The sequence below is a fragment of the Ostrinia furnacalis genome, unplaced genomic scaffold, assembly GCF_004193835.3.
Source record: "Ostrinia furnacalis isolate ACB-3 unplaced genomic scaffold, ASM419383v2 OfSCF6681, whole genome shotgun sequence".
Taxonomy (NCBI): Eukaryota; Metazoa; Arthropoda; class Insecta; order Lepidoptera; family Crambidae; genus Ostrinia; species Ostrinia furnacalis.
The window spans coordinates 628427-654927 of NW_021136920.1; the positions used below are offsets into that span (position 1 = coordinate 628427).

Here is a 26501-nt window from a genome sequence, read left to right on the forward strand (position 1 = left end):
GATTTCGGAGGGATTCCTTTAAAAATGTATGATTGGGGAATTCGAAGGCGGAAAACGAATTGAGTATTACCTAATTAATCTCAGAATTGTACAACATTCAGGAAAATTATACTAGAGCCACCTGTTTTTATGTAGAAAAACGGTAAATAAGTGAAATTGAAACGCACAATTTCTTTATGCATATTATTATAATTAATAAGTAGGTACACATTCGTGTTTCCACCCAAGTTTACCCTTTAAATAAAATTTTCAGACCTTAACTATACATAGTAACAAAGTCGCTTTCCGCTGTCTGTCCCTGACCTGTGTATATGTCAACGTGAAATTGTGAACTCTGTCAGTTTACAATATAACGCGTTAGATTGTAAACTACCAGTGGGTTAGGTTAGGTTGGATTGTAATTTAACTACGTCAGATTATAATCTGACGGAATTCACAATTTCACGGTTACATATACAAGACATACTTACATCTTTATAACTATGCAACGGATTTTGATTCGATTTATTTTAATACGAGTAGATAGAGCGATTTAAGAGGAATATTATACGTATTACTTAACGCCGGTGCAAAGCCGGGGTGGGTCGCTAGTTAGTTAAGGCTTGGTATTTCTTCTAAAGTAGGTATTTCGCGCTGTCAAAATCTGCGCGCGCAATTCTTCGCCGAAAACAGCGNAGAAATGTCTTTGCATTAAAAAAAACATAACTATGTACGATTTTTTCTAGTCTGTGGACTTAATGGTGAAAACACATACTTTTAATTAATTTCTTGTAAATAACAATTTAATAAAGTAATGAAATGATATAATTTCATACTATTAATTAAATTAGGAATTTTAGTATTTGTTAAATAGTAATTGTTATTGAAATTATGTTAAAGTTAAAAAGGCGGGAAATAATTGAATAGCAGCGGAGGCGCCATCTTTGATTCTTAAAGTAGCCTGGAAAATAATAGACACCGGTATTAATGTTTGATAGTTTTTTTTTCATTATCAAAAGCATATGCCACGTTTAAGTGAATTCCCCCCGGCACACATTGCCGATATTCATTTTTACTATGGAGTTGGACAAGGAAGTGCGAGAGCGGCACTCGCGGCCTACAGGGCTGCGTTTCCTCGGAGGCAACCCATGCCTTCTGCCCGCAACTTCCAAGAAGTTCACAGAAGATTTACTCTTATTGGACTTGAATCAAGTATAAATCGTCGCGAGCAACCTCGAGTTATTATTAATGTGGCTATTGAACAAGCTGTGCTGAGGGATTTGTATGCTGATCCAACGCTAAGTACAAGACGTCTGGCTCTGCGTCATGAAATTTCGCAAAAATCGGTGTGGCGCATTTTAAAAAAAGAAGGGCTGCATCCTTACCATTACCAAAGGGTGCAGCATCTTCATGACGACATAGACTATCGGCCAAGGTGCGTGATATCCGCCTGGATATTAAGAAAAATTAGAGATAACCCAAATTTTCCTAAAACTATTCTATGGATGGACGAATCTACTTTTACCAGAGACGGTATAACCAATTGCCGAAATCTGCACAAGTGGTGCGCCAAAGGAGAAAATCCAAAATTAAAACGGTCATCCACATTCCAAGTGAGGTTTTCTGTAAATGTTTGGGTTGGTCTTATCGATGATAGGTTGATTGGACCAGTCATATTGCCGGGAACGTTGACTGGTGAACGTTTTCTAAACCTTCTGATTGACCTCCCTGAACTGTTGGTGGACGTACCTCTGGCTTCACGCCGAGGTATGTACCTTCAGATGGACGGATGTCCGGCCCATTATGCAAGAAGTGTTCGATCTTTTCTAGACGAACATTATCCCAACAAATGGATCAGCCGGCAAGGCCCTGTATGGTGGCCTGCGCGCTCCCCTGATCTGACGCCTCTCGATTATTTTTTATGGGGGGCAATGAAGCAGCGCGTCTACAGGACACCTTTAACTAACGAAGAATACTTACGTGACCGCATTATTAATTGTGCAAATGACCTCCGAAACGATCCTGTCATGATAAGCAGAGCGACAAACCAAATTTTGCTGCGCTCGACGTTGTGCCTACAACAGCGAGGAGGACATTTTGAACATCTGATGCATTAAATTTGATAACAGTAATAAATTATTTTAAATAAATTATTTTAAATACATTATTTTGTTTCATTAGTAGTTCCTAAAATCGCTATAAATCTTAAAATGTTAGCAATAATTTTTGAAATCATGAAATGATGGTGTGATAGCGAGCGAAAGTAACGAAACACAAAAAGACCCTTTTTAAAACAATTAATATGAAGTGTTGCAATTGAGTTACAAGCTTGCAATTTTTACCATTCGATAGCTAATACGATGTAGAATAATTTAAAATAATAAAAAATGTAGGTAAATAGGAGGTTTTATTAAGAAATTTTAAGATTAGTGAAAAAAAACGATAAAAAAAATCAAAATTTTGGTAAATAATACGTTTTGATTCTCGATTGAGAGCAGTTTTTTCATGGATTTTAATTTTAACGAGTCGCCTAATTATTAGGCATCATTACTAAAGTTGTTTCATTGTTATAAATCAATTAGAAAAAAAAATACGAGGTTTTGTTTACCCGGGGGTCACAGTAGGGAACAATTTTTTTAAATATTCCATAAAAAATTAAATAAATTTTTAAAAAATATTTTAATATGTTTTCTGTCGATAAAATTAAGCAAAGAATATAATATTTTCATATGTACACTTTAACGTGACTCACACTGTATATGCAATAGGATGGTCATTCCCGTCTACTGTCTGGGTTAGCATACCACCTATGCCGTAACTTGACGCATCGCAATGAACAGAAAAGGGCTTCTCAAAATCTGGGCATGCTAAAACTGGAGCAGAGACCAAACAATTTTTTAAAGATTCAAAAGCCTCTTGTGCAGCTGGGTTCCACAAAAATTTAGTCTTAGTACTGGTGAGGGCATTCAAAGGCGCAGCAATGGATGCAAAATTCCGGATGAACCGACGGTACCAAGAACAAGTGCCAATAAACATTTTAACCTCTTTCGAAGTTTTTGGTACCGGGAAATCAAGAATTGCACGCACTTTGTCTGGGTCTGTCCTCAAACCATACTCATCAACGATGTACCCTAAATATTTCAGCGACTGTCTAAAAAATTTACTTTTTTCGAAGTTAATCGTCAAATTTGCACTTTGGATACGTTGGTGCAGTCGCTGTAGTAATAATAAGTGCGTATTGAAGTCCTCTGCAACTATTATGACGTCATCAACGTAACAAAAGATCATTCCTTTAGTTATGTCACTACAAAAAGGCGTTCCGAACAACATGTCCATCAATCTTTGCTGACGAGCAGGTGCTCCGCAAAGACCAAATGGCATTACCTTAAATTTGAACAAGCCTCTCCCTGGAACAGTGAAACTAGTTTTCTCTTGTGACTGTTCGTCTAATTTAATTTGCCAGAAACTAGATTTAAAATCCACAGAACTGATGTACTTAGCATTTCTAAGGCTGTCTAAAATTTGAGGTATGTACGGGATAGCGTAAGCATCACCTTTAGTGACTGCATTAAGTTTACGGCAGTGTGTCAATTGAGAGGGAGCTGTTTTATTTACATTTTCTAATTTCACACAAGGAACGGTAACTTATATAAATTTCTGCAAGCCGGACAACCTCTTTTCCACGTGCAGACAATTCACCATCGTCTCCGTCTGCACCGGTGGCGGTTCAATTCCAGTCACCAAGCCGCCAGGAAAAAATCCTTTCTTGCAGAGGACTTGAAAGATTCAAGGACTTACAGCATTGCTTTCTTCTGGACGAATCGATGGCTTGATTCACCTCTGGACTGTAGCTCCCGTAGGTTCGGATATTCGAAGCGCGACTTGATAGCCACTCGGAGGGCTCGGTGAACGGAAATCTTCATACGCGACCCGGGCCTAACCGCGAATATCCTGCCGACTGCGCCAATTTCGTTAGCTGCAACCGGAGGTTCCAAGAAAAAGCAAACTTTATTTAATTAAATTTAATTTAAAAGAAAGAAATTACAATAAAAGTAAAATTAGGTAAGCTAGTGATACCGTCTCGAAGTGTGAAACAAATATGATTATAAACTTATTAACTTATTTAAAAATGTTTTAGTAATAGAATATGTTTCTTTAATTGGCTTATGTTCAAGTTGTATCTTCCTGCACATTTATGTACAACTAGCTTTCCGCCCGCGGCTTCGCCCGCGTGGAATTTTGTCTGTCACAGAAAAACTTTATCGCGCGCGTCCCTGTTTCAAAAACCGGGATAAAAACTATCCTATGTTCTTTCCCGGGACTCAAACTATCTCTATGCCAAATTTCATCAAAATCGGTTGCGAGGTTTAAGCGGGAAAGCGTAACAGACAGACAGACAGACAGACAGAGTTACTTTCGCATTTATAATATTAGTTGGGATTTAATGCTGTTGAAACATTGTTAAACAAATAAAATAATTAAAATAAAATAAATAAATAAAAAAATTGGTAAAATTAATTAAACGTCGCCGCTGTCGTCATGAGAGGCGCATTTTGCTGATGCTGTTGTCAAGAGAGACGCGTTTTGCTGATGCTGCTCCGCGCGGTCCATAGTGCAATGTGCAATCTTGATTTGGGTAAACTGGGTCAGCGTCGATGCAGCGATCTTCATAGATTAGGCGTGCGTAACATACCTACATTATTTTTTGTTTGTGGGCTTTGCGCATGCTTCGTCACAAGACAATTGTTGTAAATTATTATAATCTCATGTAAGTGAACTACCCTGTTCTTATGAGAATAAAGATTCTTTAAACCGAAAGTGCCTGGCAAGCTGCAGTCTGCGAGGAATCGCGCCGTATTGCAAAAAACATCACTCATCGTGAATCACAATGATGACTACGACCACTCTGACTCTGGCAAGAGTGTACCGACTGAGAGGCAGATAAGTTTGGGGAATATTCAAAACAATTATTTTGTTTTTACCCAACTGTAAAAGGAATGGCAAAATGTTTTCGACTATGTTCAATCTGTGCTCGTACATAGGTACGTAATATGATGTGAGTTGTGCTGTGATGAAGTTCATACCGTGTTCATGGAATCTTACCTTAATGCTATTAAGCTATGTATTTCCTAAGAGTAGTGATGCGATTACTACCGAAATACCAAAATCGTAATAAAGAACCTCGATGCGATTGAGGTCAAATACGAATCTCTTAGAGTAGTGATGCGATTACTACGAAATACCAAAAATAAAGAACCTCGATGCGATTGANTCTCAAATCGTTTATTTTAAAAATAAAACCATTATTAGAAAACGAATAGAGGTAACTTTGGGAATTTATTCTATCGAGTCAACTTCATCAAATCGTGTTTCCATCCGTTAATAGCCCTAGAAAATATCCTCAACTATGCCCAAAAAAAATCTTAGCCTTTTATTTTACTGTTTAGTACCTCAAAAATGAAAAATGAAAACCTCATTTTCGCCATTTTCACTGTTACCCGGCCTTAATATTTTATGTACCTATTGTGATCAAATGCTTCAAATAATTCTCAGGAGCATTGCACTAAATCAGAATTTAGGTTGAACAGTTTAAAATTACACAACTTTTTAAGCATGCGGTAGGCGTGGTAGGCACACATGGTAAGTTATCTCATATGCGGGCTTAAAGGTTCAACCACACGGATTAGATTTATTCAAATAGCTGTAAATTCCAAATTAGGATCTTGAGATGTGTTTTTGGACTTACTATTGCCAACTACCATCATAATATTGCGAACGATACCTATGTGAGCTATCGTTATGTCAAAATTATGATTTATTTCTAGATCACTGACTTGTTTGCTGAGGACGATTTTGTATGCATGACAAGGCAGGTATTAGACCGTAATCGCACCTGGTGTTAAGTGAGATGCAGTCTAAAATGATACATAAAATATCTATCCTGAAAGTGCATATTCACTCTCGCCTTGAAAAGGCCCGGATTATAGTGTTCAGGAAAGACAGCAGCAGGCAGCGACTTCCAGTCCCTACTATTCGCATTATAAAATAATTATCGAAACGTTTAGTGTAGGCTGGTGGAATATGGGCTATCACGCTTCAGAAAACCAATAAAATATCCTAGACTTTTCCTTGGGTCTAAAACTTTTTACTTATTTCATCTTAATCAATTCGGTGGTTATTAAATACAGATTTTTACTATAAAATGTCATAAATTAATATCTGATAAGCCCGTACTTAAACCACTCCCAGCAACTCGTCTGCTTGCGGGCGACCGCAGGTGTTTCAAATTGAATGAAATTAATGCAAGTGATATAATCCCCGACCGACACCGCGGGTATTGGATGCGGTTGTGCCACGTCAAACACAGGGTTTTGGTATATTCAGTGCAGTTTTAACTTCTTTATATTGTGGTCCCATCAGGATATGGAGGCTTAAATTAACCCCCACATAAAGGTATAGGCTACCAACTATAATATTTTCAATGCCATTGATTGTAATTGTAATTAGTGTGTTACATATTTTATTTAAAACAGGGAATAGACACAAATATGTAGTATTTTTTTCCTAATCCATTTCTCCTTTATTTTGTCACAGCGCACATTAAATTAGTCCGGCATATTTTATTGTAGATTTACTTACTTACTTTATACTCGGCGCAGACTCGTGGCAGGCGGTGTAATAATCTATATATATAAAAGAAAGTCGTGTTAGTTACTTCGCTTATAACTCAAGAACGGCTGAACCGATTTAGCTGAAAATTGTCAGGGAGGTAGTTTAGAGCCAGGAGAAGGACATAGGATACTTTTTATCCCGTTATTTATTGCCATTAAGGCGGAACAAAGTTCGCCGGGTCAGCTAGTAAGGTAATAAGACAGTGCATATCTCGTTTTCTCTCGCACTCACACTGGTTAAGGGTGCCGTCACACAGAGGCAGGCATAGCGTTGTTAATAATATGTAATAATTAATAAAATGATGGCGAGTGTGCATTTCTATTTCAAAAAATACTTATGGCCCTGCCGGCCACGAATCTTTGCGTCGAGTATAGATAAAAGTCTTTTCTAAGTGTGGTCTAAGCCTTACTTACAAAAGTGAGGTTACAATATGCGGTATAGGCGCACGCTCAGTTTTGAACCTAACTTTGAATTTATTAAACAATACCACTATTACACGATATCGTGTTTTGAAAACTTGAGAACTATACCGTTAACTGCAGTGGTGGTTTAGTTTTAGCTATTTATAAGTTCGTGGTGTCTTTATGACTGCGATTATAAAGGGGAAGCAAATGCACACGCAGAACTTAATGAAAAGCTCAAGGTAAAGAAATATAATGATTTATTATTTTATATGTGCTCTGATAAAAATAAGGGTACGTCAGCTTAAGAGATGATGATTGGCCTGAAATAGGCTATGAGCTAAGATCGGAAGCTGTCAATTTTACGTGGGTAGATATATTGTGTAAATTAACCTTCATCATCCTCTTCAGAAGTCTACAGTCGGACGTGTCTTTCCCAAGAACACCATAGAACGCATTCTATCTGAAATGGGACTATTCCCACCTTCCATTTCCACCGCTGCAACTCTTGTGTATCCAGTGAAGGTTATGTCATGTTTGTTTTATCTTACAGTGTACGTGACACTTTTTTTATGTGACAGGAGGCAAACGAGCAAATGAATCACCTGATGGTAAAGTGATTACCGTCGCCCATAGACACCCGTAGTCCCAGGGGCGTTACAGGTACGTTGCCGGCCTATAAGGTGAAGATACGCTCTCTTCTTGAAAGCTTGCAGGTCGTATCCGTCCGGAAACACCGCGCACTTTAAATATCCTGGCTCTGTTCTAATTCAAATCAAATTTATTTCGCTATAGTGGTATCTTATATACTGAAAAGACGTAAATTTTTGCCTCTGTTTAAANAGGCTACTACAAGTGGTCAGCTAATGAAAAACAATACCCAAACCTCTCGAAATTTTCTAAAGTTTATCTTTCTTCTCCCGGGAGTAGCGTGTATAGTGAGAGGTTGTTTTCTGAAGCTGGTATCATTTATGATGAAAAGCGTAATCGTTTCTTGAAGATAATGAATTGCTACCGTCAAAATGCTGAAAAGCTTGTTTTCATCCATCACAACTTACCGCTGATTAATTTTACTTATTAAAGTATTGTAATTTGATAATAAAGACAAATCTTGATTAATATGATGTGTCTTTTTTTTCAATGATTTGGTATTCGGTATTCGGCCGAATAGTACCTATTATTCGGCCGAATACCGAATACCAAACAAAGTGGCCGAATAGGCCGAATACCGAATAGTAGCCGAATATTCGTGGCATGTCTAATTATTTCTTTATTATTATGTATGATGTACTGTCTTAGGTACGATACAAGTACGGATTAAGATCGTTTAGTCGACGCAGCGTTGAAATTGTACAGATAAATGCAGTTTGCGCACTCACTACGCGACGTCAAGCAATAAAAACCTAAAATTCGAACGCCAACTTTTTGCTACAACGCTCTTAAACATTTTATAAACTAAGTATTAAAACGTGTAGGTAAACAAGCATTATTATCGATGGAAATCCTAACTACATTATTTAGAAATACAAAGTGTGTTTGTTTATTGGTTCGTTTGTTAAGCTTTTTCGTCATACTTACACAACTAATCTTTATCAAATTTTGTATAACGTGTATACAAAATTAGTAGGACTACAGAAAAAGATAAAAATCCCTTTCATCCAGAAGAAAATATATATTTAAAGGAGCTTATAATAACAATGCGGGCGGAGCCGTGGGAACAGTTAGTTTTAAATAATTAATTATTTATAAGTAGTTAGTGTAAAATGCATCATCATCATTTAGGACCGCATGCACACATATTTCGCTGCGTGTTAGGTTACGTACGTATGAGTGTTGCGACACTTCCGATACACATACCTAATGCACCCATTCCTGATCGTTTTATTTAATCGATGAATGAAATTAAAATATTATTTATTATTTTTATTATTTCACAGCCATTTTAACAAAGCTTCTAAAAACCTTAACATGATTATAAGCTTAAATAAAAGAAAAAAATGAAGTTATATTATAAATAACAAAATCGCGGGTAGGCGCGAAACCGGAAAGACGTAAATTTTTGGCTCTGTTCAAATTAATTAATATTTATTTTATTTATAAAGTAAATACAGTCTATATGTGTTGATACAACCGAATATACCTACCAGCAAATCCACGTTGATAAATCCTTCAGTTCCTGAGTACACAAGACCACTAACAACACTGTAACTATGGAGTCACTGCAACAGGCTATTGTCGACATGCAAACTTCATTTGCAACTCAGATGGCAGACTTCCAGAAGAGCCTGCAGCAGGCTACTCCATCAACCACGGTGGCAGCCTTGGCAGCGGAGTTTGCGGCGTTCAAGAAATTCACTCTGGCTTCGCTATCCAATCTGCAGCAACAGACCGACCTCATCCAGCGGGAGTGTGATAGATTGGAGATGTGTGGTCGGCGCAAGATTTTGTTGCTGCATGGGGTTCCTGAGGTGCAGGGTGAGGAGCCTTCAGCATTGGTGGCAAAACTTGTCGGTGAGCGCTTACATCTTACGCTACCTAACAACGCCATGAGTGGCTGTCGTCGCATGGGCAAGATGACCAAGAACAAGACCAGGCCCATGCTGGTCAGATTTCGGGATGTGGCCGACAGGGACAGGGTATGGTTTGCCAAGACAGCTCTGAAGGGCACCGGGATCACAATCTCAGAGTTCCTGACCAAGTCGCGACACGATACATTCATGGAGGCCCGGAAGCGTGTCGGTATCTCAAAGTGCTGGACCCGGAGCGGCACCATTGTCATCGTGGCAGCGGATGGCGCACAGCACCGCATCACGACGCTGGGGGAGTTGGACAGGGTTATCCCGGCGTCCGCATCAACAGCCCCCCAGGCCCCGAACGCAGGGGTGCTCGCCGGCGCGACGCAGGCCCGGGATGCAGCCAACGCCAGGACCAAACGTAGGAAATAATCATATCAATTATAAGGCCTCAGCCTCGAACTTAGCGGGCAGCGGGGCNACGACACGATACATTCATGGAGGCCCGGAAGCGTGTCGGTATCTCAAAGTGTTGGACCCGGAGCGGCACCATTGTCATCGTGGCAGCGGATGGCGCACAGCACCGCGTCACGACGCTGGGGGAGTTGGACAGGGTTATCCCAGCGTCCGCATCAACAGCCCCCCAGGCTCCGAGCACAGGGGTGCTCGCCGGCGCGACGCAGGTTCGGGATGCAGCCAACGCCAGGACCAAACGTAGGAAATAATCCATGTCAATCATAATGTCCCATGCCTTAGGTTTGCCTGCATGTTTGTTTTAGATTCATTGTCCACATACTTCGCTGTTGTTTGTTTTTATGTACGATTTTTACCCTCATATTAATATCCAATTTTGACTAGCCTAATTTTTGTAACGGCTTTGTACTTTACGTTTTTTACCTCACTTCTTTGCTTTAAATATAAATGTCACTTTTCTGGTTGAAATAAAAACCGGTCTTTTGTACGACGCATGTATGACAGCTTGACAGCTGACTGACGACTATTATTTGAACGATCGATTGTCACTGTCAATTTAATAACGTTCCGATTCACATTCTAATGTGTCAAAAATATTTAATTTTATTGTCTTTTTTTTTTTCTTCTCTTTTTCTCTTTCATCCTCGTTCTTCTTTGTAAAGGCATCTCTTTCAGACTGCTGGTGGGTTGAGGTACAGGTTGGTGTGTTTCAAGCACTAATTGATACCCTATATGAATGCAATCGATGCGAATGATAGCCAACAATCTGATCACTTTCACTCTTTCTCCTCTTGTTCAGTGAATGATGACAGCTTCCACTCTACTTTACTGCCTCTCTCTGATGTACTCCACACTGCGTTTTCGGATGTGCCAAAAAATTTTAATGTTGTCCACATTAATGCACAAAGCATTCCAGCACACTACCCTAATATGCTGNCAATACAAACCCCGAATACAACACTTCGCCGCTAAAGCGCCGCGCGAGCTGCCCGCTGGTTTCGAGAACGGGTCTGCGTTGCCCGCCCCGCTCCCGCGCCGCCGCCGCCGCCGCCCCGCTGCCCGCTAAGTTCGAGGCTGAGGCCTTATGTCCCTTGCCTAGGTTTGCTTGCATGTTTGTTTTGATTCATCGTCCACATACTTCGCTGTTGTTTTCTTTTATGTACGTTTTTTACCCTCATATTAATATCTCGAGTAAGTAACGATTTTCACTAATCTTGTAACGGCTTTCTACTTTACGTTTTACCTCACTTCTTTGCTTTTTAATAAATAAAAATGTCACTTTTCTGGTTGAAATCTAAACCGGTCTTTTGTACGACGCATGTATGACAGCTTGACAGCTGACTGATATTATTTGAACGATCGATTGTCACTGTCAATGTGTAACGTTCCGATTCACACAATGTGTCAAAATATTTAATTTTATTAATTTTATTGTTTTTTTTTTCTTTTTTCCTTTTCTCTTTCATCTTCATTCTTCTTTGTAAAGGCATCTCTTTCAGACTGCTGGTGGGTTGAGGTACAGGTTGGTGTATTCTCAAGCACTAACTTGTGGTTTAACCTTACGTGTAATTTTACTTATAATTTAATTATTTATTTGTTTATTTTTATATTTTTGTACCAAATATGAATGCAATCGATGCGAATGATAGCCAACAATCTGACCACTTTCACTCCTTCTCCTCTTGTTCAGTGAATGATGACAGCTTCCACTCTACTTTACTGCCTCTCTCTGATGTACTCCACACTGCGTTTTTGGATGTGCNTTGCATGTGTTTTTTTTTTTTTGGTTCATTGTCCACATACTTCGCTGTTGTTTGTTTTTATGTACGATTTTTACCCTCAAATTAATATCCAATTTTGATTAGACTAATTTTTGTAACGGCTTTGTACTTTACGTTTTTTACCTCACTTCTTTGCTTTAAATATAAATGTCACTTTTCTGGTTGAACTAAAAACTAAAAAAAACCGGTCTTTTGTACGACGTATGTATGACAGCTTGACAGCTGACTGACGACTATTATTAATTTGAACGATCGATTGTCACTGTCAATGTAGTAACGTTCCGTTTCACACTCTAATGTGTCAAAAATATTTAATTTTTATTGTATTTTTTTTCTTCTCTCTTTTTCTCTTTCATACTCATTCTTCTTTGTAAAGGCATCTCTTTTAGACTGCTGGTGGGTTGAGGTACAGGTTGGTGTGTTTCAAGCACTAACTTGTGGTTAACCTTACGTATTATTTTACAAATTTAATTTTTTATTTTTTTATTTATTTTTTAATTTGTACCTAATATGAATGCAATCGATGCGAATGATAGCCAACAATCTGATCACTTTCACTCTTTCTCCTCTTGTTCAGTGAATGATGACAGTTTCCACTCTACTTTACTGCCTCTCTCTGATGTACTCCACACTGCGTTTTCGGATGTGCCAAAAAATTTTAATGTTGTCCACATTAATGCACAAAGCATTCCAGCACACTACCCTGATATGCTGGCTGCTTTTGATACGAAACATTTGCACGCAGTTCTTGTCTCGGAGACATGGTTAAAACCAAATCTTCCTTCTACTTCCTACTCACTTCCTGGTTTCCAACTAGTCTGGAACGACCGTATTCTCAGAACTGGGGGCGGCATTGCCATTTATATTCGTTCACATCTCTCATAGTCGATCATTGACGCGTCATCTCCCTCTTCATCTTCTGAACTAGCACAACANTCCTTGTCTCGGAGACATGGCTTAAACCAAATCTTCCTTCTACTTCCTACTCACTTCCTGGTTTCCAACTAGTCCGGAACGACCGTATTCTCAGAACTGGGGGCGGCATTGCCATTTATATTCGTTCACATCTCTCTTACTCAATCATTGACGCATCACCTCCCTCCTCTTCTTCTGAACTAGCACAACACCTCTTCCTTGAAATAAACTTGTCCCATACAAAATTTCTGCTCGGTGTCTTCTATAGTCCTTCCTTAAGAGTAGACTATTTTTCTGCTTTTGAGAAAATCTTGGAAGACCTGACTCCTCTATACTCTCACACCATACTAATGGGAGACTTTAACTCGTGTCTCATCAAATCCGACTCCCGCACCCATCGTCTCAGGTCCATTATTGACTCATGCAATCTGAACATTCTCCCTCTTAACGCTACTCACTTCTTTCCCAATTGTGCCCCATCATTGCTTGACCTAATGATTGTCACCTCTCTTGATCATGTGGCCAAGCATGGTCAGTGCAGTGCCGACGCCTTTTCTTTTCACGACCTTGTGTACCTCTCATACAAACTCCGTCCTCCTAAACCTAAGACTAAATTCCTCTTGCAGCGCAATTTTGGTGGCATAGACATGGATGCACTTAAACTCGATGCTATGAATGCTGAATGGCATAAAATTGAGGATACCGAGGATGTGAACGAAAAGGTCTCTCTTTTTAACCAAATTCTACTTGAATTGTACGATAAGCACGCTCCTATTCGACCTGTCAGAATCAAACATGTTCCTGCACCTTGGTTAACGGATGAATTAAAATCCTTACGCAACAAGAAAAACGCTGCTAAATTAAGGTTTAAACTGGACCCGTCCGATACCCTGGCCTACCTGGAAATCTTTATAGACTTCGGACAGGTCTGCCGTAGTAAGGACAATCTGTTCAGGTGTCAGGTGGGGATTCTTGGATGGATCAAACTTGGAGTTCAAGTGTGGTTTTGTTCCCCAGTCGACGAAGCACATGATGTCGTGCCCTGCGTTGCCAAACAACTGCAAGCAGGAAGATTTAATGAAGGCTACTGACAACGCCACTCTTGTGGCGGAGTTTTGGGCTGACGCTGTGTAGGTTTGTTGTCGACACGACAAGAAGAAGAATAAAAAAAATATTTTATAGGAACAAGCAAGTTTTTATTCTGAAATGCAGTTGTACTAAAACGAAAAAAATAATGCAAGGTTCAAATAATTTCGAAAGCTTGTAGCGCAAACCGAAAAAAAGAGGAATAAATTTCATGCGCGATAATAAAATAAAATGCTTTTCTTCAAATACTAACATAAAAAATACGTTTAATTTAAATTGATGGTTTAAAAAATTTACCCAATATTCGAAAAATCCGGATAATCCGGATTTGTACGTAACACAAATCCTGAAATCCGGATTTAAGAAAAATCCGGATTTTGCAATCTCTAACATGGATGCACTTAAACTCGATGCTGTGAATGCTGAATGGTATAAAATTGGCGATACCGAGGATGTGAACGAAAAGGTCTCTCTTTTTAATCAGATTCTACTTGAATTATATGANTTTATGCCTTTTGTTTACATTTATTTCTTTAGTGTAGACACCGCCTTCCCCTTCATATTTTTTTTTTAAGTAACTGTCCTCACCATAGGTTGTCTGGAAGAGATCGCTTCATAGCGATAAGACCGCCTAGTTGTACCTTGTGTGTTCCTTTTCTTTCTGTTCTTATCTTTGGTGTGCAATAAAGTGTATTTATTATTATTATTATTATATGTTACGACATGGTTACTACTGATGAAAGTGAATTTGGGCTAAGATCTCATTAGGGCTTGCGGTTTTCTATGAGTTAACGGAATATCAACTTACATAAAGTGTATATTGGCTGCCTATGTAATAGGATGCTAAAATTGACTTGTGGTGCCAACAGTCCTGGTTGACCTCAACTCAATATTCATAGCATATCATCATAAAAGTTTATTTACCATAAATTATACATTAGTCGACAATAGAATTATTTCTTCATTTAACTTTCCCCGACACAAACTTGATCTTCACTGGTTGGGTTTTTATTGGCGGCCAAGCTGCAGATCCTGACTACACAGGAGTTGCAGCGGTGGGAACGAGAGGTGGTAATAGTCCTGAATAGAATCCTGTCATCTCCAAATTTCATTTGATTGAGGCTGTGTGTAATCATAATTTTATTTATTTATTTAAACTTTTAGCACATATACAAACAATGCACTGTGGCGGACTTAATGCCGGACCCGGAGGGTATTGTCTGTCAGTCAACCGCGGGTCATGCAGAAAGAGTAAGGCGGTGCAAAAAAATTACATTTTGGATAATACCTACATAAGATTACATAGAATAAATGACATAATACAAATAAATATAATAGACATACACATAAATACATAATCATAATAGTATTATAGATGTACACATCACTCATGTCTGAGATAACGAGAAAATGAAGAAAAAGGTCATTCCTTGAAATGTGTGCGCAGAGCCTTTTTGAAAATAAATTTGGAAGAAGGTTTGCGTAATTTGGCCGAAAGGCCGTTCCAGAGCCGTACAGCGGAGACTAGGAAAGAGTAATAATTATGTCACGACCGCCAATCGGAAAGGATTGTCACATTCTCTACATTAAAAGTTCCTGATACATTAAAATAAGCCAGCATTACAAACCCAAATTACAGTTACATCACAAACTAAATAGATGAATTACTTAAGCTGCAAAATACACAGTCAGCATTATCTTTTAAGCACACAATTTCCCCAAAACTGCACTTTTATAAACTATAGCTGTATACATCACTCGGATATTGTTTTAACAGCATCTGTTATACAGCTTGGGGCGTTTATCACCGAACATTTACGGTTAAGAGCGTTTACGTCTAGCGTGGCATGTCAAGTTTAGGTAATTTCGATGCTATTTTTATTCACACTAAAATAATTGTGACTGTGTGCGTATTCTCACGCTNACTATGATATTATAAAAAATGTGAAGGCAAAAATACTTATTCATAGTTAAAAAAAAAGTGAAATTACTGTATTAATTATATTTTAAATTACAAATGCATAATGAAAGTGCATACTCTAAAGATCAGACTACTTTTACTGAGCAAATGAAAACATAGTCGCCAAATAAACAATAGCAGATAACTGTTTCATTTCTCACTGTACAAGTCTAGAGGTCGAATGAATGAGGTTCTTTAATAGAATGGATGGAATGCCACTAAAAATACTTTCATTGGTATAATCTACTTATATGTTTACAAAATTAACCTCGTAAGCCCGGATGTGCCTCAGAAGGAACTGAAACTTTGTAGTCAGTAACGCCGAGACATTTTCGGAGGTGAATTGTAAGTATCGCCGGATGTGCCCTCAGAGGAACTAAAACTTTAGCGATAATTTTAAGTTCGAAAATTCGCGCCTGTTGAATAAAAAGAGTGATAGTCTATGGCTTAAAGTATTCAAAATCAGGTATCCGAACTTATTAATGTAAAAAAAACAAAATGTCACTGTCAAATTATCATTTTTCTCTGACAAGGTGGTTCTTTCGAGAGGACGTGATGTACAATTTTTTTTTTTCTTCACGTAAGCGTAGTTTAATTGAAAAACTAACCAGTATAATGGACAACACGCATAAGTTGTAATATTAAGTTAAATTATGACTTAATTTAAAGTTTAGATCACACACATTACACTAGTTTTTATTTCACCTCAATCCATCCAGTATTACCGAAGATAGAGCCTCGAGAAGTTTAAGGACATTTTAAAATTTTCAAAAATTTCCAATATTCGCGCGTGACGTCACAACATGATTTTGCAGCCTCCGCACGTTAACCCATTTACCACTTTTTGTCTTTTTCCAACTAAAATAAAATTTTACCTAACTGACAACTGTTGTTAGTTGTCATCGTTCAATCACATTTCAAACTAGGCNGGACAATGCGTGCCGTGCTGAGGATCACCGCCTTTTGAATCTGACCCTTGAGCCAACCATCTAGCGAGAGCTTCTATTATTATTATTATTATTATAGCCTTCCCAGAAATCCAATTTCAACATTTTCGTAAGGAACTACCAAACAACTAATAGAATTTAAAACACTTCTCCATTGATAAATTCAAACCTGGAGAAGTTTAAAGCAAATTTATTTACTTTATCTCTGCTGGAGTCTCTAATTAGCCTGATCTGAGTCTAAAGCATTTAAAAGGATGTCCCGTTTTAAAAGTTTATCGTAGCTCGACTTAATTTCTCTTGGCAGCCGGCGACGGTCTGTAAACGCGCTGTAAATTATATTAGTTCGCAGGTCTAAAATGCTTAAGGAATTCTGGCTGACAAATTGTTAATTGAATAGAGATTGAATAAAAGAAGAACTATAAGGTCTAGCGCTTAAATCAGTGCCTGAGGTAGGTATGGGAGCGGAATAAGAAGGGTGACATTTATAAGTTTTGAATATTTCTCTGCGCGTCCACCCACTAGGTGTACCGACGACTTCATAAAGATAGCAGGAATGCGCTGGATACAGGCTGCCACTAATGAGCCATTGTGGAAATCATTGAGGGAGGCAGCAGTTCAGCAGTGGACGTCTTATGGCTGAAATTATGGTATTGATGTTGATGATATTTCTCTGCGTGACCTGTTTTTAACTGAACGTTATAGGTTTATACAGGTGTCCCAAAAAGTAGTGTCAAGCCGAAGCCCACAGGTAGAGCATCACTAGACTCTTGATAGTTCTTGAGTTATGAATTTTTTTCCAACATACATCTAATCCTGAGGTTTTTGAACTCCATATTTGTACTAAATCATTAAGCAAAACCACAGTTAAAATCAGTTAATTATCATCGGGATCGCTTGTTATAAATCTGTTACAAACCCGTCCCAATTTAACTAACCGGTTGAGAATTAAAATGGTTGCCTTTAAAGGCTTGTGGGTTTCGGGTTACCAGGTGTCCGGATTTAGCCGGACATGTCTGGCTTTTTACGGACGCGTCCTGTCAAATATTTTTTCATACTAGCTTTTGGCTGCTGCGCCAGTGCAGCGCCAAGTAAAGTCATGACGTTATATTTTTATTATAGTAACCATTTTGGGGCTTTTAGAACGTAGGTATTTAACAGCTTTTAACATGACGACCTTATGGAGACAGCAGGAAGGCGTTGGATGCAGGCCGCTACCAACCGGGTGATGGGGAAATTTTGGGGGAGACCTATTAGTGAACGTCTGACGACGTGGTTGAAATTAATGATGATGATGATGGCTTTTAAAAAGGTAATGTGCGGCTTTTAGGTTAAATATTGTCTAGCCAATATAGCAACAAGTCCGGCTTTTGTGTTTTTGGACTTGGCAACCCTACGTGGGTTTCTCGTGCGATTATCCCCTAGAAGTTTTTTACCCAAAGTTCACTTGTACCGTAACTTGCTACGTGTTTGTTTCGAGAAAATATACATATTAGGGTGGATGGCTACTTAAAAATCTGTTGGGGTTAATGTAGCAAGTCACTTCTATTTTTAGCTTGCTACGGTTGCTGCTTTAGAAACTTTCGGCTTTATAAAAATGCAAATAAGTTGCTTAGAACCATTGTTTACATCTATAGGCTAACTGCCTTCAGTTCAGTGTAATAGACAAATATTTGTTACTATAATTGGAAATTGAAACAATGTTACGATCACTACAATAGTTTCAGTTGTTGTAAGATGAGACTTGAATCAACCGTTATCTGACTAGTTTTTTACGAGTCAACTATTGACTCGCCGCTTGCGTTTGGTAAACCAAAGCACGCCAAAGCTAGTAGGTAGTAACTAAAAATAAATAAAATAACATTTTTTACCTACCTACCTTTGATGACTGTATGAAAAATATCGCGACGCAAAAGAAAAATTGCTCCACAAAAATGAGGCTGCGTGAAAAATAAGACATGAACAAAAACATTTGAAAATTCAAAAAAATATACTTATCCATAACATTTGAACTTAATTTAACTTGTTTGCGTCTTTGACGAATTACGTAAAAAGTTATTCAAAACAGAAAACTCTTTGTCTAAAAAATGAAAAATCTCGGTGTAAAAGTTGGGGTAAGCGAATTTAGCACTTATAGCGGTTTTTATATCAGCCGTGGTTGACCTCCCTGAGGCGGGTTTCCCCTTTTCTTGTGTTTTCTTCGGGTATTTTACCCCAAATTAGTGGGGACGTAAGAAATCGCTTGTCGTATTGCAACCTTATATTAATTTAGGGAAGGGAAACTTCATAAACTTAGGACAAAAGATATTTGGGAATGAAAGCGCTCGTGACAAGTTTTATTATTAGTAGTATAAACAAGTGAATATTATTATAATATTTTCAGATGATAATTTTATTTAAGTATTTTAAGTTGGTATTGTTAATAAACTTCACACGTTCAAGACGTTTTGTACAGTTTAAGTAACTACGATACATGATCACTATGATCAGATTCAGTCTAAAAATTGATTATTTTAACCAATCCTTAATCCCAATAATTCTAATATTTAACAAAACCTTAACCTAATACGGTTGAAATTGAATCAATTTTGAGCTTCGATAAGTGATAACAATAATATTAGGTAAGAGAGTAAACTAAATTTTAAGGACTACTTACTAATACTCTGAATCTTTTACTCGCAAGCTAAATGTTTACTAGGTATAACCAGTACCTCTAGCATGAACAACTTTCATCTTCGAATCGTTTGCGTATTCAACAAAATGCGATACTAAATCTTCGAATTAAACGATGACGTGACAGTTTTGATTCTCAAAATAAGTTTCGTGCAACCATTTCTCATACTACTAGTTCACTTTACGACACGTTCGGTTCACAAGGGCGCTGTTGCAGTTTTCGTACTAAATCTTTTGATGGCGATTCAAATACGCAAACGAATGGAACTCGAAAGTTTTTCGTGCTAGCCGTACTGAGTCTTAATTTCGCGTTAGGCCATTTTTACGATCAACGAGTTCGTTACATCTGTTACTTAATTAAAATAGGTTAAGTTTATTACCCAGGAGGCTCGAACAAAATTTCACTCACGTTTTGCCTTATTTCTCTAATTATTACAACAATTTTATACTTATAGTTATAGGTACTGCTCTGGAAACTTAAAAAGCCGTGAAATTAATTACGCTATTTAATTACTGTCTTTCAGTTTTAAGTTTTTTAAGGAATCGTGATGATAAACTATAAAATATCATCGGTTTATTATGACTTCTTCATAGGAGGAAATTCCCAAATTGAGAAAAATATTATACAAGCACTCGCTAGATTCTACTTTCAAGTACTAAAATAACTTCGGGCAAATTATCTGAAGCACTATTTAGACAAAACATTGAGCTATAACAATTTCCACTATGAAGGATCCCCCGCCCCGGCTTTTGAAAACTCTTCAGTGCTCTAATAGTTTTTACAACCATTTCTATTTATTCATTTAAATAATATTAGTATTAAGCGTGTAATCTTTTTTACTACTCGTATAAAGTGTAATCTAGTGTTGTTTTACGGAATTACCTACTAACTTACAGGTTTTGGTGAAATATTACAAAGTACTCCACTAACGCCATCTATTACAATTTTCTCACAACAGCTGCAAAATTTTCTTCCCGAATGTCCCGCCACTTTTCCTAGACAAGGGTTGTAGAACAAAAGTTGTTGTTTGTTAATGATAGATGGCGTTTTATAATGAAAGCATTTCATCCCTTGTTACGTTGTTAATCTTTCTCGCTAGATGTCAGAGTTGTATTTGGTTTTTGCAGATTCAAACAGTTTTACAGGGTGTTGTCAACACATAGGGTAGAAATACCGGTTTTCACCACCTTCAAACCGTTCTAGGCTAAATTATTTTTAAAATAATATTGTAGTAATATTATTATTACAGTATTTTTGATATTCATTTCAACCTTAGGTGGCCAACGAGGTAGAATGGCTGTAAAAATATAAGCAGACATCAATAAAATTATGAAGCTCATTAATTTCTCCGCTGTAGGTACAGCCAAAGGAAAAATGGAAAGCAAGCGCTTTTTGCTTTTCCTTAAATCAGGTTAAATCTGAAGTTCAAATGGTGGTTATTTGAACTTCAGTTTTGTTACCTTGAGTTGTATCCTTGCACTAAATAAAGAACTATTATTATTTAATTCAACTAACTCACGCGAAGATGTGATTAGGTGCCTAAACTACTTAGCATTGATTACAACGCAAATGTTGATAAGCCATTCATTTAGATTCAGGTGGAGTTTAATTTTGGTCTACCTAATCTGACGGCTGAAGCAATGTAAACTCAATCGTATATTAGACAGATCACATATTCGAATGTAACGCCTTTTGGTGTTTATGGTCAAGAAAGCCAGCTATCAAAATCATTTAGTGCTGTTCCTGCTTCAAAAAAATCGTACCGGTTACTGCGCAAAATTAGAAAAATTTTAATTTTAATAATCTATTCTGCAAAATGAATATTGGATAGGTTAGTATTTGCGGATACGCCATAGTAACTATTTGGGGATTTGAAGTATTTTATTAGTCTGTTAGTGATTGAATTTGAAAAGTTTGTTATCATGTCCATATTTTTCTTAAGTATCACGTACATCTATCATAAAAATTGATAGATAAATAGGCAATACCCAAAAAAGTTAATTATGTAAGGTAAAATAAATCACTCATTTTAGTTGAAAAGATACATCAGGTAACATAAATTACCACAAAGATATCCTAGCTTGATTTATGTTCTAAATTACCGAAACCATAACTAACCGATCTCATGAACGTAGACAATTTATTGAAATTTCTAAATCATAGTAATAATATTTTAAGTCTGAAACCTGCTGATAGTGAGTGCCTACAGCTTGTCATTTGGCTTGATTAACGATGGATGTCACGAAGCATTTTCAAATTACCATTTTTATTATACTTGCATTTTTACTTTTCCCATCTAATTTCTATAAAAAATACTCGCAATTTTAATTCATTAGCGAACCAAATACTATCAATAATAATCAAATTAATGTATGTATTTACAAAAAAAAAAGTATTTAAGCAACTATGTTTATATCCGTTGTCTAGTACCCATAGTACAAGCTTTGCTTAGTTTGGGACTAGAAGCGCAGTGTAAAATGTCTAAGGATATTTATTTATTTATTTATAATTACATCAATAATACTGACATTTCTAACTTACGTAAAGTCATTCTAAATCTCTCCAAATACAAAGAACCTTGTTGCACTATAACCGTCATTCCTTTATTCCAACCACTACACTTTTGGTCATTACTAATAGAGTCTGGTCCACCATTGACATATCCTCAAGAGGGAAGCTTGTCGCTACATCTTACCTGAACTTAATGGAATGGATGATCCAGCTGAAGGTAGAAGCAACTGTTCTTCGGAATCCTCCACCATTGAGGCACATTCTTGCCTCCAACTGCATAAATATATACATTGTTGTTATGGCGATAGATTTAGCGCTACTATAATATGGAGCTTACATACTAAGAACATTTTGTCTATTACACTACACGCAGTGGACACTAGACAGTAGGTAGCACTTAGATACGATAGTGGCTAGCCGGCAGATTTAGAATAAGCCCTGTCAACCAAACCGAGCCGGAAATTTTGCCCCCACTGGGAATCAAACCTGGAATCCCTGGGTCTGAAACTAGTGCTTTTACCATTAGAACACCGCGGTAAACAAGCTTTACCAATCTTTACCAATTCAATCGAATAGAAATTCCATTTTCAGTTCTATTATAAATCAATACTGAATTATCACGTGTTATGCCAGTCTATTGATAATGAAGCCACACAAACATGTAAGGTAATGTATGTGCTTGCACAATAGTAACGTTTGTCATAACGATGGCTCCTACGTATAAAGGCGAAACTGCCGCTTACGCCTTTTTCCAATTATTTAAGAAATGATTTCATTTTGCTCTAATCTATAACGTCAGTAAGAAAAAAAAATTTTTTTTCCATTAGATACAAAATAAAATTTTAGGCAAATAGGCGTATGTGCAAAACTACGCCACGTATAAAGCCCAATCATACGATTCGTCAATCTATACGAGTAGTTGCTTACATAAATATATATTTTTTATAATCCAAATCTTAAATAAAGCCATGAAAATATTTAGCAAATTGTTTTATTTATAAATTATGACACATTATATAGTTATTTAATTTTTAGCGTTAAGAGTCGCATCTCAAGCTAATTTGAAAATTATAAATAACTTGAAAAAATCGAACTGCCTAAGGCATCGTGGGTTCAATTCCCGCCTTAGGCAGTTCGATTTTTCAAGTTATTTATAATTTTTAAAAATATGACACATTATGTTAAAAGACCTAACTAAATCTCGAGCACAGTATATGGGCGTATTTGCGTTAAAACGTAATAACGATACATTAAACAACTTTTTCTAACTGATTTATTATTGATATAGCACATGATAACAATTAAAATAATTACATGCATAAATAAAGAGAGTAATTGCTTAAAATATTATATTTACGTTGTCATTTAAGTCTCTTTACGTTGAACAATATACATGAAATTATAGAAATGTGACGACGTAAAAGGGCAATGCGTAAAATCTCAAAATATATAAGAAAAATATAAAAATTGATAACAGCAGTAGCAAAAGCATTACATGTTAAGGCTAAATGTGAAATTTCATTAAATTCGTTTTAGTAGGTCAGAAGATATGGCCCAAAAATATGGTTCTGGCCACTAAAATGGCTCTCCTGTAAAATTTACTTTTTTCACTTACGCCAGTATACGTAGGAGCCATCGATAATAGCAATAGAGGACCTGCATATTCAACGGTACAATAATATTTGTTTGTTAATACGTCACCTGTTCATAGTCCAATTTTCATTTCATTGCGGCTTTTGTTAGCTAACTTCATTTTGGTTTTAGTAAATCTGCAGCTATGTGCAATTTGTGCGTGAATAGGGTGGGTAACTTTAACGACTTGAATAAGTTTATATTGTCTCAAAAATTCTAAGTTAATCTATGCTTCTAGTTAAGTATTTTCACCTTTATGTATCTATACAAGAGTGAAAGGTCAATCACTGACTAGACGCGAAATCTTGAAAATTTCTTGACCCTAGAAGTTGCTACTTGGTTGGGATACTATTTACATACAAACAAATTGGATCTTATGAACCAAAGGTAAGTAAATTGTGCAAAACTTAGACTACAACATCTTTGCCCGTTTTCAACATCAATACCTACCTAATTTTTAAGTGACTCCTATGGTAACACATAACAGGAATTTTATTTCATAGGGGTCACTTAAAAATGGGATTGATGGTGAAAACGGGCATTAATATACCAAAAACTACCTATTCTTACAAATTGCGACGAAAAATTTCCACACATTTTCCCATGACCTCAAAATAACGGCTCTTGAAATTGATGTAGTGGACGTGTCGCTAAAACACGAACATATTTGGCGAAACACCATAGTAATAAGCCATTTGGCTAATTAATTGATGTTTCTCTGACTTTCTATGATCAAATGACACGAACAAAAGCAGTGGAAATCACGCGAACACAAAAATAGACGAAAGGTTTTCGAAATATACGCACGCACTCGCAGTTGTGGTTAGGGACTATTTTAATGAGTGGGCAATCAATGTGGGCATTCAATATTATAATCAAAATTAAATATTACCTATAACTTACCACTTTTACAAAAACAGCAAAGGATAGTGCCAGGGTCTGGACCAAGTGCTGCCCAGAATCCACCCATAGTGCATTTTGTTCCTGAGGCCAATACTAATGTGTAAACCGAAGCACACTGAAATCTATCCCTGGAGTTAAGAGAAAAAAAGAGTTTTGTTTTGAATTATTTACATACAAAATATCATCGATATATACGTACTACGCATAAGATTTTGTGATTTTGGCATTAAATAACACTCGCTATGTTAAACTTAACCATACTGCATCCGTACACCTTACTTTAGTGCGACTTAGACATTATTTATAAGCTATCTAACGCTGTTGCAATAATTTGGTTAGTTGACAGAAATAATAATAATAATAAATAATAAAAAGCATTTATTTCTTTCTTTCACAATCCAATAATACAGTGAAACACAAATTGCTATGTACTAATTGAACAGGGTAAGATTGTGAGAGAACTGGAGTCTGAACTAGGCGAGAAGCCTGTACTACAGAGCGCCAGTACCTCATTATTTCCAAAATGAAGCAAGAAGTTTTAGTTCTCTATCCTTGCGAAAAATCAATTTATTGGTGTATTACAATCGATTATTGAAGTTATTGTAAGCTAAAACTTCTTGCTCCATTTTGGAAATAATTAATTTCGGTCAACTAACTAAACTACTGAAACAGCGCTTGATCGCTTATAAATAATGTCGAAGTCGTACTAAAGTAAGATGTACGGATGCAGTATGGTTAAGTTCAACATACCGAGTGTTATTTAATGCCAAAATCGCGAAATCTTATGCGTAGTAGGTATACATCGATGATATTTTGTATGTAAATAATTCAAAACAAAACTCTATTTTTCTCTTAACTCCAGGGATAGATTTCAGTGCGCTCCGGTTTACAAATTAGTATTGGCCTGAGGAACAAAATGCACTATAGTTTCATTCTGGGCAGCACTTGGTCCAACTTCCATACATGGATTGGCACTGTCCTTTTTAAAATATTATTTTTTTGTGTTAAGTAATGATATTTTTTATTGTCTGGTGTGTGTTTCTAATCCATTAGATATTTTTGTCCAACTTTGAATCGGCTGGCGTCTCCAATAAAACTCAGAAATAAAAATATTTAAGTAAATACTTTTATCTTCGTAATTCCTATAATCAAAATACGACTATAAAAACACAATCGAAATTGATTCCATTAAGTTTTAGAATACCTATTACAAAAGGCGGCAAAAAATATAGGTGCCTACGTAAAATACATTCTTGCGTTTCTCCGACAAAAATGTACTAACTCATTTAAAATACATTTTCAACAGCTGATAAAACTAGTTATCAGTGTGCGTTGGAAAAAAGTACAATATTACATACAATGATTACAACAATTTTCGGAATATTTTTCCGAAAATTGTTGTCATCAGAGATGGAATAAAATTAAATTATAATGAGGACCGTAGTTCTGGTTGGAGGGTCACAGGAAACCTCAGGAGATTATTGCTACTCCTCCTCAAGTAACGAATAGGGTGGAAGTACCACTAGTTGACCATTATGCGGTTTAAATAGTTAGATGCAAAGAAAAACTACATTATTTATGGTACTTTCTTTGTCGATTTTTAGGATTTTACTATGGAATATACTCACAAATGATATGCCAATTAATTTTGTAAGTATGAAAGATCTCATAAATATTACAAATAGATTTTTTTTTCAAATGCCTCATTGAATTGCATATGCATGATCATTATGTGCAAATCAATAGCAGCAGACTTTTTGTGACACTTCTTAAAGATTGTCTTTCTATTAATCATCATCATCATCAACAGCCCTTTACAGTCCACTGCTGGACTATGAGCCTCCTCCACTATAGTGGAGGGTTTTGCCATAATCTCCACGCTTGGCAGGCGGGTTGGAGATCGCAGTTTAAAAGATTGATGTTTTTCAGAGAGCGCTGCTGCCCATTCTCTGTTTGATGTGTAGTCCCTAAGTCGCCTCTTACGACACCCGCGGGAAGAGTAGGGGTTGGTGACAAATGTATTCTACTCTGCCGTCACCACACGGCTTACTATTAA

At 36.9% G+C, this 26501-nt stretch overlaps 1 protein-coding gene across 1 annotated transcript; it reads left to right on the forward strand.

Moving 5' to 3' along the window:
- The first annotated feature begins 9124 nt into the window (after nt 1–9124).
- Nucleotides 9125–11375, forward strand: LOC114362673 (uncharacterized). The gene is made up of 2 exons (XM_028318144.1): nt 9125–10012; nt 11125–11375. Exon 1 carries the CDS (start codon nt 9263–9265, stop codon nt 9995–9997), a length of 735 nt encoding a protein of 244 aa, XP_028173945.1. The 5' UTR covers nt 9125–9262; the 3' UTR covers nt 9998–10012; nt 11125–11375.
- The last annotated feature ends 15126 nt before the right edge of the window (nt 11376–26501 follow it).

Coding starts and splice junctions, on each gene's coding strand:
- LOC114362673 (XM_028318144.1), top strand. CDS start 9,263: ATGGAGTCACTGCAACAGGCTATTGTCGACATGCAAACTTCATTTGCA.